The sequence below is a fragment of the Sarcophilus harrisii genome, chromosome 2 (genome assembly GCF_902635505.1).
Source record: "Sarcophilus harrisii chromosome 2, mSarHar1.11, whole genome shotgun sequence".
NCBI lineage: Eukaryota > Metazoa > Chordata > Mammalia > Dasyuromorphia > Dasyuridae > Sarcophilus > Sarcophilus harrisii.
Genome location: NC_045427.1, coordinates 8,963,569 through 8,978,993, shown reverse-complemented (window position 1 = coordinate 8,978,993; position 15,425 = coordinate 8,963,569). Strand labels below are relative to the sequence as shown.

The window sequence follows — 15,425 nt, the reverse complement described above, 5'->3', positions numbered from 1 at the left end:
CCATCCCCCAGGCTCATAACTTGATGGGCAACCTTGATTCTTCATTCGTACTTACCAAGTTTTCCATCAGTTGCCTATAATGTCTGGGCTAACTCCCTGGAGGGCCTCAGGATCAGTCAGAGTCAGGATCAATCAAAGTCCTTGGTCTTTAGGGGGAGAAGTGAAGGAGGCAGGCAAGCTTGTCAAAGATGAATCCTGGACTCTGGAGTCCGGAGTCTCCAGCCTCTCTCCTCCTCATCCTGCAGCCGAGTGACTCTGATCTCTCTTCCTCTGCCCACCAATCCTTGCCTACGATTACCTCACCACCACACATTCAGCCAGCACCAATGGTGAGAAGAGCCATCACACCACCATCTCATCTAAATATATGCATATAGAATCATTATCTCACATCGAATAGGTAATTAGCCTTAAATGCTCTGCGGTCTCAGATTCAAGTATACCTTTTCAGAGTTTCAGCCTCTCTACAGTTGCCAAGTTTTCCTCATTCTACTTCTCAAGCCTCTCTTCTCTCTCAGGGTTCTTCTACCTTTCTCTCACTTCACCTGGCCACCACCTTATCTCAGACCCTTCTCATCTCTCCCTTGCTATTGAAATTATCTCCTGGTTGAGGTGCCTGCCTTAGGATTCTTCCTTCTCTAATCTGTCCTCCATATTAATACTCTTAGAACAAAGTCCTGACCATGTTACCTCTAGAATCAAACACAAATTCCCTTGTCTGGCATCTAAACCTCTCCACTGTAGTACCTCAGTATACTTTTCCAGACTTGGGGATTATTTCCTTGTATCTGTATCCTCAGCACCTGACACAGTATCAAGTCTAGAGGAAGTGCTTGGCAAATGCTCACCGACGGACCAATTGATCAATTGGTCTGTTTGCTGTTTTTTAGAATGTCTCCCAATTCTGCCTTGACATATGATCGACATAGGACATATATCATATCCCTTTTTTTGTTGTTCTTATTAATGTATAGGAATACATTTCATTTATTATTATAGCTTTTTATTGACAAGACATATGCATGGGTAATTTTTCCACACTGACCCTTGCAAAACCTTCCAACTTTTCCCCTCCTTCCCCCTACCCTCTCCCCTAGATGGCAGGTAGCCCAATACATGTTAAATATAACATATCACTCTTAACCTCAGCCTTTTGGAATCCCTCTCTCTACCCCTAACAAATCACCTAATATTTATCATGCACATATTACTCATGTTGCTTTTACAATAAAATATAAACTCCTTGAGAACAGGTACTGACTCAATTTACCTTTTATGTTACTTAATAAATGCTTGTTGATTAATTTAGAAGTCCTATGATTTTCTAGAATAACACATGCTAAGTGACTGGCCCAGTATCACATAATTAGTGAGATTTGAAGGTAGAATTTGAACCCGGGGTGCCCTATTTCTCATCTAGCACTCAGCCCACTATGCTATATTGCTTCTGCAAAATATGACAATGTCAAAATAATCTGTAGGTTACTCTGTGAAGTTTACAATATTTTTCATTTTAAAAGAAGACGTTTCATTCATATCTCATCGGGGTTATCTTTTCATTACTATTGCCTTACTTAGAGCACCATTCTAGGTCACTCCTTGGTTTTGTTCAAGTCAGAATTGGGGAGAAGGTGCAGTCAACATGGAGACCAATATGGTAACTTTCCCATCTCTAGAATTGGACGCTTCTGTGAAATACATTGCTGTGATTGATTCCCACACTTACGTATTTTGCTGATGTCATCTGTGCTGATATTCTGGGAGACTGCCCTGGCTTCCTGTGCATCTGCTCGCCTTGGGGAGTACTCACAGGGTCTTCTGAAGTGCTTGGCTTTTTCCTGACCAGGAGGGCCTCTTTTCTTGAGTATTTTTCTACAGTAGTTGCTGCGGACCGGCACCCCGATGTAGATGGAACGGTAGTCTGCAGGGCATGGCACAAAAGGGGAGAAGGTTAGAGGGAGAAGGTTAGTAAAAACCTTGGTTTTGGAATATAAGCTACCTGACAGTAGGCACATTTCATGCACTGTGTTTGTATTCCCAGTGCCCGGCACCTAATAAACACTTGCAGCTTGACGGAAGGATGGATGCTGCTTTAATAACCAATAGAATCGAGTGCCGAGAGAAGTCTTGGGGGGGAGCCCCACAGAGGCATTTTGGGAGTATGGTGGGTCATGTTTCAACATCCTCATCCTTTTCCCACCTTCAAGCCCTGTCCATGTTGTTCTATGTCCACTTTCCCTTTTGACAAAGATCTTGCTTTTGTGGGTTCTCTGCATTCAGACCAATGTGGTTAATCTGCTTTGCCTGATCATCAAGTCACTCCCGGAAGAATCAAACTGTTGATGTCCCTAAGAGGCAAGAGCAAGCTCTCCCACCAGAAGTGACCATTATAAGCATGGGATCCACTTGCTCTTCCAATAGTAGAGCTGCAATGTATGACTCTCTACCATATCAAGACTGAGGACAAATGATTGAATCACTGCATTTCAGGGATCTTAGAGACCATCCCATAATCCATATCAGAGAGCTCAACATCACAAACTAAGAAGTACTCAGCCAACCTCTTCAATATTAACATTCTATGGAGGGACCTTGTGAGTGTCCTTATACTGCTTCTTCTGACTTCCATGTGAGCACCTGCCTTGTATGTGTATCTTTAACCCTTTATACAGTTAATAACTAGGAGAGAAGGAATACCACCCCTGTCTCCTCATCCAAATCCCTGCTCTTTTCTTTCTATCTCCAAGTCCCTTCAAAGATGCTCTGTCCAGAGGTACATGCCCCAGGGTCCCTTGGGGGCCAAGAGGAAACTTACAGTCGGTGATTCTGACCTCACCCTCCTGAACAGACCTTACCTTCTTGTTTCTCGCTCCTTCCTCTGGAGTCAGTGTTTTTTCTCTTGTCCATCCCAACCTCTTCCTCTTTTTCCATCATGTCTGGAAATTGGGAAAGCCCGGTGGACTCCGAGGCACAATGCTGGTGTGTCAGCAGCAAATGGAATAAAAGAGAGAAAAGAACCGAAAATAGATTGAGTAAATACTTAGCAATAGGAATATTTTAAAATGTAGTACAGATGTATCCCATTTTATGAAGTGAATGGTTTTGTGGGCTCCTAAATGTAGAACTGGAATCAATTTTCAGAATCTAGCTAATACAACTGCTTTATTTTGTAGATGAGAATTCTGAGGCACAGAGGAAGTTAATGGTCAGAAGCAGGATGTGATTCTAGGTTCCATGATTCCAAAGCCAGGCTCTAACCACTCTACCACATTTCCTCCAAATTCTACAAAAAGCAATCAACTGGACATAAAATCTGTGCAAGGGAATGAAAGGTGATCTCAGAGGGAAGACTATCTTGCTTGGTTTCTGTCCCCCCAACACAAGGCTCTCTAGCCCCAGAGCTCAGCAGCTGTACTCCTGGCACTCTGGTTTGGGTCTGAACAGGGCCGTGGAGGCTTCTGGGAAGCCCACACATGAGCTCTCCAATGACTTCACTTATAGTTTCTGTCCTTCACACTCCATCTACTCGTTCAGACTGGACCATAACTCATGATGGCAGGGAATCGATGCTTTGCCAAGGTCACCCTGGGGGACGTTGGAGAGAAGGGGGTTTAGGGGCAGCTCAAAGAATTTCGTGAATGGCCTTAACCCATTCCTACTGACAGCAGGAAGAGGGAGAATAATATTAATTTGCACTTTATTAGCCTTGACCCCATTATCCTTGGATGATTAGGGCCGTCTCTAGCCTACAGTTTCTCTTCTCCTCGACTTCATTCTGAGAGCTTCTGCTGAATTAATAACGATAATGACAAGAGTCATTCAAGCCAATGCACTATTTCCTTCTGGTTAAGAGTTATAGTTGAAGAAATAAGCTCAAAAGAGATTGGTGCGATTGGATCAAGTTTCCCAGCAAATATAGGATTCGAACTCAGATCCTTTTAATCCAAACCCATTGCTCTTATCCTGACATCATGGTGTCAGAAGGAGTGATAGACTATACCCCAAAGCACACTAGGGTGTCTGTTCTCCTCATTAGACTGTTAACTCTCATAATCTGTGGGGTGTAGATGGAGTATTGCAAAAGTCTATATTTTAATAAATATATGTTTAAACACCAGATGGCACTGCTGTTCCCAATCTGTTCCATTCATTATAAGAATCAGGTCCTTCTGGTGGTTTCATAGGTTCATGGGTTATGAGGTTCATAGGAAGTACCCATTTTTCCTCGGTCCCTAGGGAACTAGGGCTTCTTCCTTCAACTGGGTAGCCAGGTTCATATCTAAATCTAAGGGATGTGGGGCAGTGAAGATTTATCCAATCACAATCCTTCGGGCGCTCATGACTTTAATCCAAAACTGGGGTCAAATGTATGGGATCTGACATATTTACGGCCTCTGTCTCATGAATGAGTGAATGAATGAATGAATGAAGCAGTCACTGAGCACGAGTGCTAAGCACAGCGGATATAAATAGAAAAATCCCAAGGGGAAAACCCTGTCCCTTGCCTGGGTCAGCTATAAATTTATTCACCTCCATCCAGTGAGAACACAGAGAGAATGTGATAAAAGCCAGTCGACTGAGTGCCCAAGTAAAGACGTTCAATTATATAAACTTTTATCCATAGGCACAAAATAACCACGAAAACAAAATTGAAAAATATATGACCTTGTGTTGGAGCTGGAGTCAGAAAACCCTGAATTCAAATCTAGCCTCTGATGCTTAATAGCAGGATGACTCTGGGCAAGTCATTTTACCTCTCTATGCCTCATCTGTAAAATGGAAATAACACTTGCCTCCTAAGGTTAATGTAAAGATTAAATGTGATAATACTGGTAAATACTTTGTAAATGTTCAAGCACTTTATAAATATTAGATATTATTGCTGCTGTTGTTATTAAAAGATATTATCTTATCAACAAGACCAGTTTCACCCAGACTCTACCTACTCATGACCAGCCTATAGTTTTGCTCTGACCCTAAGAGCTCCAGAAAAAAAGAAGTTTTAGGGGCCTCTGCTCAGTCTCCTGCCTCCTTCTGGCCTCCTGGAAGGTTGGTGACCCAGCTAGGCAAGGGGAGCCCAGTATCATAAGGGAGAGCTAGAGCCTCTTCCATCCAAAGGCTTTCATTCTTTCTGCCTCTGTCTTTGTACTGGAACCTAGCCCTGGAGAGCCACAGGGTTGAAGGAGCCCGAGCCAGACTTTAGAGGCCACTGATTCTAATCTCTTCTTATTTTTTACAGATGAGGAAACCAAGGCACAGAGAGGTTACAAAATTTGCTCAGGATCAGAAAGCTAGAAAGCAGTGGAATTTCAACCTGGGTCTTGCTGGTGCTTTGTCTAACATGCCAAGCTCCCCTCCTCTGCCTCCTGTCTGTGCTCCTCTGCCTCTTTCCTCCTCACATTTCTGGAGGCGATTTATATTTTTCGGTGGGGGGGGATTGGTGGAGCCTGGGGTGGGAAATCCCAGAGAGGGGCTCCAGTGAATCCATGGAGAGCCAGAGCGGCCCCTCCTTCGGCTAGTCTGTCCCGCTCTGAGAAGGATGCTCGGGACACGTCACTCCCCAGTTTGGGAGAGAAAGGGCTGGGAGTTTCAAGAGAGGCTGGGAGGTTGCCAAGGCAACAGTAGCTATTAGTGACATGGGCCGAAGGAAGGACTTTGGAGGACACCGCCCGGGGGGGAGGGGGCACTACCACTTGGTAATTTGCCTGATCAATGGGCTACGGAACCACTGTCTCTTCCAGAGCTCTCAAAATCCCAGGAAGCCAGTCCTAGCGGTGAGCTGCCCAAGGCAGAGACTGCCCTCCTGGGATCATTCCTGTTTGACAAAGGAGATGCTGGGGATGGCGGAAGATTTGCCCACAATCCCCTGCTGGGAATGGGACAGCAGGGTTTTGGACACAGCCTCTCCATGTCTGATCCGGACTTTGTGATCAGGAGTCAGACCCCAGAGGGGAGACTGAGGCCCATTTAGCCACCTTTGAGGAAGGATGCTCATAAGGTGGGGGTGTCCAGAGAAGGGCAGCCATCGAGGTCAGGGGCTTTGAGTCCCTGTTAAATGAGGACTGAGTAAAGGAGCTGGGAGTATTTAGTCTGGAGAAGAAAAGACCCGGGGGGCATGGAAGATACATTTAAGTGCTTGGAGATTTGGGTTGAAAGAGAAATTCAAATGGTTCTGTTTGGTCCCAGGAAGCAGAACTGGGACCAAAGAGCGGGAGCTGAAAGGAGGCAGATTTATGTTTGATCTCAGAAAAAAGTTCCCAATAGTCAGAGTGGCCAAAGAGAAGTGGGTGTGGGGACCTGGGGAAGAGACAACTCAAGGCCTCCGTGCTGGACTTGGGGCCAGTAAGACCTGGAATCAAATCCTCTCTCAAACACTTAATAGCTGTGTGACCCTGAGCAAGTCACTCAAGTCCTGTTATCTGTAAAATGGGGACAATAAAGTGCCTATCTTACAGGCCTTTTGTGAGCCTCAACTGAAATGGCTCACAGGTACAATGCTTAGCAAGCCCTGAAGCACTATATCAATAACCGCTATGATTGTATCTTAATTTGTGGGGGCTCAGCCTCCTCCCAGGCCTTCAGGCAGAGTCTGGATGAGCCCATAGCGGGGTGTGGTGAGTGGAAGATGCTTTTCCGGTGCTACCTAGCCCGGATGACACGTGAGTTCCCTAGGATTTTACAGATCTGTAGTCCAGGAGCCACAATCCTCGAGACCTTTCATGGAAAAGAGTGGTCTGTGAAGCTCCTTCTCCCCCATCCCACTGGGAACCACTTCATATTTTAGATCAGATGATAAGAATAGCATTTATGGTTTGCAAAGCACTTCACAAATATTGTTTCATTGTATCTCTTCAACCACCTTGGAAAGTAGATATTATTATTCCCATTTTATAGATGAGAAAATTGAGGCAGTCCGTTAAGTGACTTGTCCAGTCACACAGCTCAGAAGTTTTGAGACCAGGTTTAGAATTTGATCTTTCTGACTTCAGGTCTCAGGCTCTAACCACTGAGCAACAAAGCTGCCTCTTAGCAGAGGAGCTGTGATGTATGTATATACATACATACACACACACACACACACACACACACACACACACATATATATATATAGACAGTTATTTTGGAAGCCTTATGAGAGAAGACACAATAGACAAAGTATGCAATTTCTCCTCTATGTGACAGCCCTTCGAATATTTGAATCCTCCCCTTCCTTCAAGCCTTTCTTCTCTGGACAAAACAGTTCCAGGGTTTCCAAGAGACCCTCATGTGGTATGGACATGATGCTCTTCTTTGTCCCGATTGGCTTCCTGTGGTCCCTAGGACATCAGTGTTCTCCCTAAAAGATGGTTCCACGTGTATTTTGTATTTAATTTATACTCTAATATATTTAACATCTATTGCTCATCCTGGCATTTGGGGGCGGGAGTGAGGGGAAGGAGGGGAAAAATTGGAACAAGAGGTTTGGCAATTGTCATGCGGTAAAATTACCCAGGCATATAACTTGTAAATAAAAAGCTATTAAAAATTTTTTAAAAAGATGGTCCCAGAACCGGACCCTCCAAGTGAGGAGTGTTGGGGGGATGGCCTTGTGGGATTCCTCTGCTCTCGGCCACACTCTTGGCTGGGTTACATCTCATCATTCAATGGGTCTAAAGCGACCAATGGCCCATGGGCAGCCATGTATGCCCGTGGCCTCGCATGCCACTTGTTTGCCCTTTGCTGACCTTCTCAGACCCTACCAACACCCCCAAAGGGGTTGTCCTTTCAGCCCAGACATTCTGTATTCTAAGGCAGTTCTTACCCCCACGGAGTGACAGCACCCTATCGAACAAAGTTAATGCTTGTTGACTGACTGATAGACTGACTCTCACACTCCTGGAGAGGTCAGTGGGTGGATTTAAGAGTAAGGAGGAGGTCCATCTTCTCTCTCTCTCTCTCTTTTTCTTCCTTTTTTTCTTTTATTTTTCTTTTAATAGCCTTTTATTTACAGGTTATATGTATGGATAACTTCACAGCATTGACAATTGCCAAACCTCTTGTTCCAATTTTCCCCCTCTTTCCCCCCACCCCCTCCCCCAGATGGCAGGATGGGAGGTCGATCTCCTCATCCAAATTGGTGGTCCATCCATTTGCCCTTAAACCTACCCACTGAGTCCTCCGGGATTCTGATAAAACAGAATTGATGTGAGTCAGTCAACAAGTATTAACTTGGTATAATAGCTGGTATTTCTACTATCTTCGTTCAGCGTTCTAACTGGTGATCTTTGCTGAGGAGGGCTAGGGAAATCAAAGCAAACAAATAAAAACCCAGCCCTAAAGAACTGACCTGTGTAATAGGATACTGGGACAAACCAGGCAAATGTTAACTAGTGGGCAACCTTGGAGTTGATTCCTCATCTTAAAGAACAAACCAGTTACATCAAAGGAACAAGGACAGCTCGGTTAGGAACAATAGCCTCCTACTGGCGTCTCCTCCAACTTATTCCATTCCAGAGACCTTGGGGAAGCCTCCCTTGCACCTCCTTTCCTCGGGCAGCCCTTTAGAATGGGGTTTCTTAATTTTTTTTCCACTGGAGACCCTTTTTTGCCCAACAAATTTTTATGCAACTCAGGGTATGTACATATATAAAATAGGCATACAAACCAAACATTTACTGATAATGATTTATAAATAAATTTATTTTAAAACAATTCTTTGATATATACCCATGTGTGTATATACATCTCCATAAATGGTAATGTTTTTACCTTATTTAATTTATTTATTTATTGTTTATTCATTTATTTAAATTTATTTTTTAATTTATTATTTAAATTTATTTATTTATTATTCATTCATTTATTATTTATTTATTTATTTTGTTTATTACTTAAATTTATTTATATATTTATTTAAATGATCTATTTTATTAATTATTTATTTAATTATTTACCATCTAAATTTATTTATTTAAATATTTATTCATTTAAATATTTATTATTTATTTATTTTTATTTAAATAACTTATTTATTATTATTTAAACATTTATTATTTATTATTTAAATTTATTATTTGAATAACTTATTATTATTTAAATAATTTTACCTTTTATTATTTTGGACGAAGGATCATTTCGTCTTGCCATTAAGACAAAAGCAAATTTGTTTACTAAAAAGATGGATGCACTTGTTTATTTTTATATAAAGAATTAAATCTTAACAGAATATGGGATAGCTTTTACTATTGCCTAATTTTTTGTGACTCCCACATTCAGTTATGAGACCCCAGATGAGGTTGCGACCCACAGTTTAAGAAACTTTGCTTTTGATACCCCTATCTTCCCCAAAGGCTTACGCACATGGCTCTCTGTCTTCCTAGCTATACCTAATACCCTCATCCGCAAGCTTGCTTTGCCTTCTGTTGTGGAAATGAGCTAATTTTAAAAATTGTGATAATAGGAGGAGTTTAGAATGTCTAACTTAGTGTTCAAAACTGAAGGGGGGTAAAGATCATTTAGGTCAAGGCTTTTTAACCCCGGGTACACAGAATTGGATAAATTTAGGGGTTCTGTGAACTTGGATGGGAGAAAAATGACATCCTTATTTTCAGTAACTTTTCACAGAAACTTAGCATTTCCTTCAAATATTAAAACAACAACAAAAAAGCAAATCCACTCTTCTGAAAAGGGATCTACTGATCTCATCAAACAGGCAAAGGGGGTCAATGGCCGACGAAAAAGTTTAAAATCCTTGATCTTTTCCCTCCTGTATCACACACACACACACACACACACACACACACACACACTTTCTTCTTTTTTTTAAATTTATGGGTGATATGAAATAGCAGAAAGACAATCGGCCCTAGAGAGAGCAGGATTTAGGTTGAAATTCTTCCTCTGACATATCCTGACATATTCCTGGTGTTCTACTCCATGTGTCAGCAACTCTGTAGAGAGATTACATTGCAGAAAAGGTACTGATTTGCAGAGAATTTTCCCACTCTCTAGCACCAATGAAATCACAGGTCTTCATTGATTATTATAAATATATATACATATATATGTGTATATGTGTGTGTGTGTGTATTGTATGTGTCTATGTATAACCACTATATATATATATATATATATCTATATATCTATATATATATATATATATATATATATATATATATACACTCACCCACACCATACATATCCTACCATGGCCATTTTCTCTTAACATAGCTCCTCTTTGGGCATTCGATATTCCCCATCGGTGAAGAACGCCACAGAGAACGGTCTACCTGCACACTCCACGTTCCACGCTCAGAGGTCACCCCCTCTCCCCTAAAGTGTGTTTCCTCATCAGTTCCCCTGCATGGGATTGATCGTCGCAATTAAGCTGAGCTCAACTGCCGGCCAGTGTCCTTTCTCTTTACGTAACCATAGCCATCCTGGTGTGTTCTCCTATCCTGATGGAGTTTGCCTTGTGCACCTGTCTCCTCCCAGGCCTGCCAGCATTGACTTCTACACTTTACAGAGGTAGAAACCGGGATTCAGGACGTTTAAATGGATCATGTGTAAAATGAGGGCGTTGGACTGGAGGACTTGGGAGGACAATTCCTCCTCTAGAGCCAGGATTCTCTGATGGACTGTGTAAGGTCATATGGGTCATAGGTGGCCAACATCAACCAGAGCTGTTTGACTGCTGAGAGAGAGAAACAGAGGGAGGGAGGAAGGAGGAGGAGAGAAAGAGATAGAGAGACAGAGACACATGGAGACAAAGAGATTCAGAGAAACACAGAAAGAGAGAAGGGGGGGGAGACACACATAGGGACATACAGAGAGAGACAGAGACACACATAGAGAGATAAAGAGACAGACACACACAGATAGAGAGAAGAGAAACATAGAAAGAGGGAAGGAGGGGGAGACACACAGAGAAACATACAGAGAGATATAGAGACTCATAAAGAGATAGAGATAAAGAGAGACAGAAAAACAGAGAGGAAAGGAGACAAACATAGAGACAACGAGAGAGACAGAGACACACAAAGAGATAAAGAGAGACAAAGAAATGCAGAGAAGGAAGAAGGGGGAGACACACCTAGAGACATACACAGAGAGAGAGACACAGAGAAAGAAACAGAAGTTACTAAGAGTTTTTTTTGTGGTAATAATTTCCCCTGAAACTTACCCTCCTCCCTCTCTCCCTCCTCTAGTCTTCTTTCTTATTCCTAGCCTAATTCAGATAGAACAAATACTTACTGGAGGCAACAGACAGCTGTGATTTGGAATCTATTTGAATATGATAATGCATATAAATGAAATAAGCCAGTGCAAATGTATAAATCGGAGCAAATAGGTTTGGTCTACTTTTAACGTCGGTCAATTATTTGTTTTGCATGTTTCTTCCAAAAGTTACAGCTGAGATTATTAAAATTATTGGCTCTCTAATCTTTCAAAAATTGTTGACTTTTCTCTGTCCCATTTTAATAGTGGATAAACTGATGGGAATGAGACCTGAATTCAAATCCTGCCTCCGTCACTTATTAGCTGTGTGACCCTAGTTGAGTCACTTTACCAATCCCAGAACAAGTCCTTTGACTGTGGGCATTTTCTTTGGATCAACTTCCATGCCTGAATGCTCTTCTTGCTCAATTGTGGCTTCTATCAAGGGCCAGCTAAATTCTTTCCCCTGCCCAGCCCCCTTCTATAGAAAGTCTTTTCCAATCCCTCCTAATTCTAGTGCTTTCCCTCTCCTAATTACTTTCTATTTATCCTGTACCCAGTTATTATGTATACATTTGCTTGCTCGTTGTCTTTCCCATTAGGTTGTGAGCACCTCGGGGTCAGACTCTGGTTTTTGTCCTTCTGGCACACAATCGGCACCTAATAAATGTTTATAGACTGACTAACCTCGCTCAATCTCAGTTTCCTCATCCCTAAAATGGCAATAAAAATAGCGTTTACCTTCTAGAGGTATTTTGAGGTTAAAATGATACAATATTTGTAAACTGCTTTGTAAACCATAAAGCATTAAGACCATTGTCCATCACCATCATCATCACTGTCGTCGTCATCGTCGTCGTCATCATCATCATCATCATCATCATCATCATGGCTGCACAGGGGATTCCCTCATGTGGGAGCACTCTGAGAACATTCGGGGGGTGACTGAAGGCACTAATCTCACTTTCAAAGGGCCATTGGCTATTTACACTTCCTTTTCCCATAAGCACTTCAAAGGAGCAAGTTACCCACAACATCTGTGTTAGGTGGCTAACGTCCTCAAGGGCAAACTTTCCAGTTCTGGAAGGAAACCTCAGCCTATAGGGGCCATGGGCTGCCCCATTCCTTAATTGCCTCTTCCCATTCCTATTTGGCCTTTTTGAGCCAGTTGCTTCAAAGTGAGCATGGAATCAGTCTCCGTCTCCTACCTCCAAGCGTTCCCACAGGGTGAAGCCCCTGCCTGAAATGCCCTCCCTCCTCAGCTCAAGCTTCTCAGAATCTTCATCTTCCTTGAAAACGCAGCTGAAGCTCTCCCATCCCCTTCTTCCTCTCCCTGTATCCTCCCTTCTCTCTCCCATCAAGCAGTAACTTCACGCTCTGTTGCTTCTCCCTCCTCAACATGTCTATTTACTTATCTATGTAAATGTTGTCCTTGAAGGTTGTTCAAGGGGCTGCTTGCTTTTCTTTCTCTGTGTCCTTGGTGCCCTATATACAGTAGGCACATAATGAATGCTTAATGAATTAACTAGCATTTATTAAGTACTTACCATATACTAAACACTGGGCCAAGCATTGGGAATACAACAAAAAGCAAACACTTGATTTCTCTTCTCTGGGAGCGTATAGGCACCATATCCCCCTGAACTACAAAGGCACCAGCCACATACAGCCCTTGCTGCCAGATCTCTCCAACCTGCCAGCCTAAAAGATCCTTCCACAGCCCAGCCCAGAAAAGGGGGCTCATTTAGGAATTCTGTGGAAGAGAATCAGGCAACTTCAGATTGGAGACTCGGAGAAGAGAAAGACAAAAGGGAATTCACCCAATAAATGGTTCCCCCAAATAGCTCTTCATGCAGGCAGTGCCTAAGTTTTTCTTTCTACTTTACAATCGGAGCTCATTCATTTAGCGCCTGATGTGTGTAGAAAATAGGACAAATTTGCCCTCGGGAAGCCAGGAGGGGAGGGCAGAGTGTCAACCTTGGAGACAGAAAAGCCTGAGTTCAAAAGTGACCCCAGACATTTACTAGCTCTGTGACTGAACAAATCACCCAGAATTTCTGAACCTCAGTTTCCTCATCTACAAAATGGGGATAATAATAGCACCTACCTCCAGGATTGTTGTGAATATTACATGAGATAATAATCTGTCAAGTACTTTGCAAACCTTAAAGTCTCTTGGGAATGTGAAAAATTTTGTTTGTAGTTCTCATGCAAAGAATCAAAATCAAAGAATCTCTCATTTCATTAAGAGGGAGAGATAATAGTATCCTCACTGCCCCCTTTCCCTTTCCCTCTTCTACTCCAAAATAGAACTTATATAATATATTATCATTATATAATAGTTGAAAAAGACCTTAGAACATAGGATGTCAAAGAGGAACATTAGGACATAGAACATGGAACTTCAGTGTTGGGAGAAACCTTAATACATAGAAGTTAACATGTCAGAGCTGGGAGGGCAATCCATGGGAGAATTGGTGGCTCAGTGGACAGACTAATGGCGTCAGGAAGACCTGAGCATGAATATTGCCCAGATAAGTCTTTCTATCTCTCTGAGTTTCAATTTCCTCTACTCTCAGATGAGGATATAAAAATACCCATATTCAAAAAAAAATACCCATATTCCAGAAATGTTTTGAGAACCAGCTGCAATACTATTTGTAAAGCACTTTGCCAACCCTTAATCTCATATATAAATGTCACTATCATAAGCAATGTCAATGGCTAATTTTTATGACTCTCATTGGAGAACTTCAAGCAGTTCAGTGACTACTATCAACTTAGACAACATGTTGCAAAAGGATACTTACAGAGGAAATATTTACCCAAGTGTACCCAGCTGGCAGCAGTGCCCGGATCAGCTACTTCTACTGATTTGGGGTCTGAAGGGGGAGAAGTGATTAAAAACCCCCAATCTCCTGGTTCCCCATAAGGCTTTTGGAACCACTACAGAACTTCCGGAGGCATTCAGGTCTGCTATCCATTTGTCTTAAGGAGCCCAAGACTTCCTTCCAGCTAGCCCCTGGATTGTTAGAGAGCCCAGCTATTGGGCTGCCAAAGCAGAACCCATCCCCTGGTCTCTCTGATCCCAGTCTAGTCTGCTTGCCTGCTTTCTGAAGTCCCAGGCTGGGTACTTACCTCCAACTTCTTGGGGTTGTAGAACAGAGATGGAGAGAGCAGTAGGTTTCCAGGAGAGATACCCCAAAGCCTTTGCCGTGTCCCCACTTAGAACAAAGTCAGTGGCTGTGCGGTGTCCAGTCGTGACTGCCTTGGGGGGAGAGGAGATGGATGTAGGGAGTTCAGCTTCAGTGTCTGCTGTGATTGGGTGATCAGGGGAGGATGGGGAAGGGGGAGGAGGAGGAGAAAGGGAAGCTCCAGCCTGGGAGGTAGGAGGTAGTTTGCTCCCAGAGGGAAGGGAGGAGGGAAGTCCAGTGGACCACAATGCATCTGTGGGGGCAAAGCCAAGTATTTCAGCTATGGCAGCTTCTTCAAGGCTGACATTGGGTGAATCTTAGAACTGCTACCTTGTTTTGTAGAATGACCTTATTTTCATACTTGGTGTAGGGAGAACCTAGACCAGTTCATAACATGGCTGTCCCTGAGCCTCTCTACCTCAGGTTAGGGAGACAATACTTTTTGGTTCTGGGGTCTAGAAGAGGGAGGACCCAGATAATAAAGACAGAGATTCCTAGAGCCGGCAAGGGCAGGGAGATGTGCCGTGATCTAAGGAAGAGGGGGCTGACCTGGCCTGCAATCAGCAAACCTGGCCTCTGATGCCTCTTTAGCTCTGAGATGCTGGGCCAGGCCCCTAATACTTCTCAGCTTTAGGTTTCTGTATCTAGAAAAGGGGGAAGATATTATTTATACCCCCTACATCGTATTGGGGGCAAGGGTGGGGGTTGGGAGGGTAGTGAGGAGTTAATCACTTTGTTCTACTCAAACTGGCCTTCAAGCTGCTCTCTGTTTAGCACCCCACCTTCTCTGCCCATGTATCATCTCATTACTGGCACTCCAGGTCTGGAACACATTTTCTCCCCACTGAATTGTGGACTCCTCAGTGACCTTCAAAGCTTTGGAGATCTTCCTTATCAGTCCTCTGATTCGTTATAATTTTCTCCCCATTGAAAGGATTTTGTTTTACATTGTATTTACTTATGTTTGATATTTCGTATCCCCCTGACTGAAACATCAGTTTATTACATTTATCTCTCTCTATCTCTCTATCTATA

At 42.9% G+C, this 15,425-nt stretch overlaps 1 protein-coding gene across 1 annotated transcript in view; it reads right to left on the bottom strand.

Annotated features, from left to right (window-relative positions):
- SLC4A5 (solute carrier family 4 member 5) overlaps positions 1–15,097 on the bottom strand; it is a 98,240-nt gene extending 83,143 nt beyond the window's left edge. Inside the window, exons 1-3 of the mRNA XM_031949192.1 lie at positions 14,335–15,097; positions 2,856–2,976; positions 1,727–1,921 (exon numbers count right to left, since the gene is read on the bottom strand). Coding sequence (XP_031805052.1) covers positions 1,727–1,921; positions 2,856–2,934 — 274 coding nt within the window. The 5' untranslated portion in view covers positions 2,935–2,976; positions 14,335–15,097. The remainder of the gene's footprint in view (positions 1–1,726; positions 1,922–2,855; positions 2,977–14,334) is intronic.
- Between the last annotated feature and the right edge of the window lie 328 nt (positions 15,098–15,425).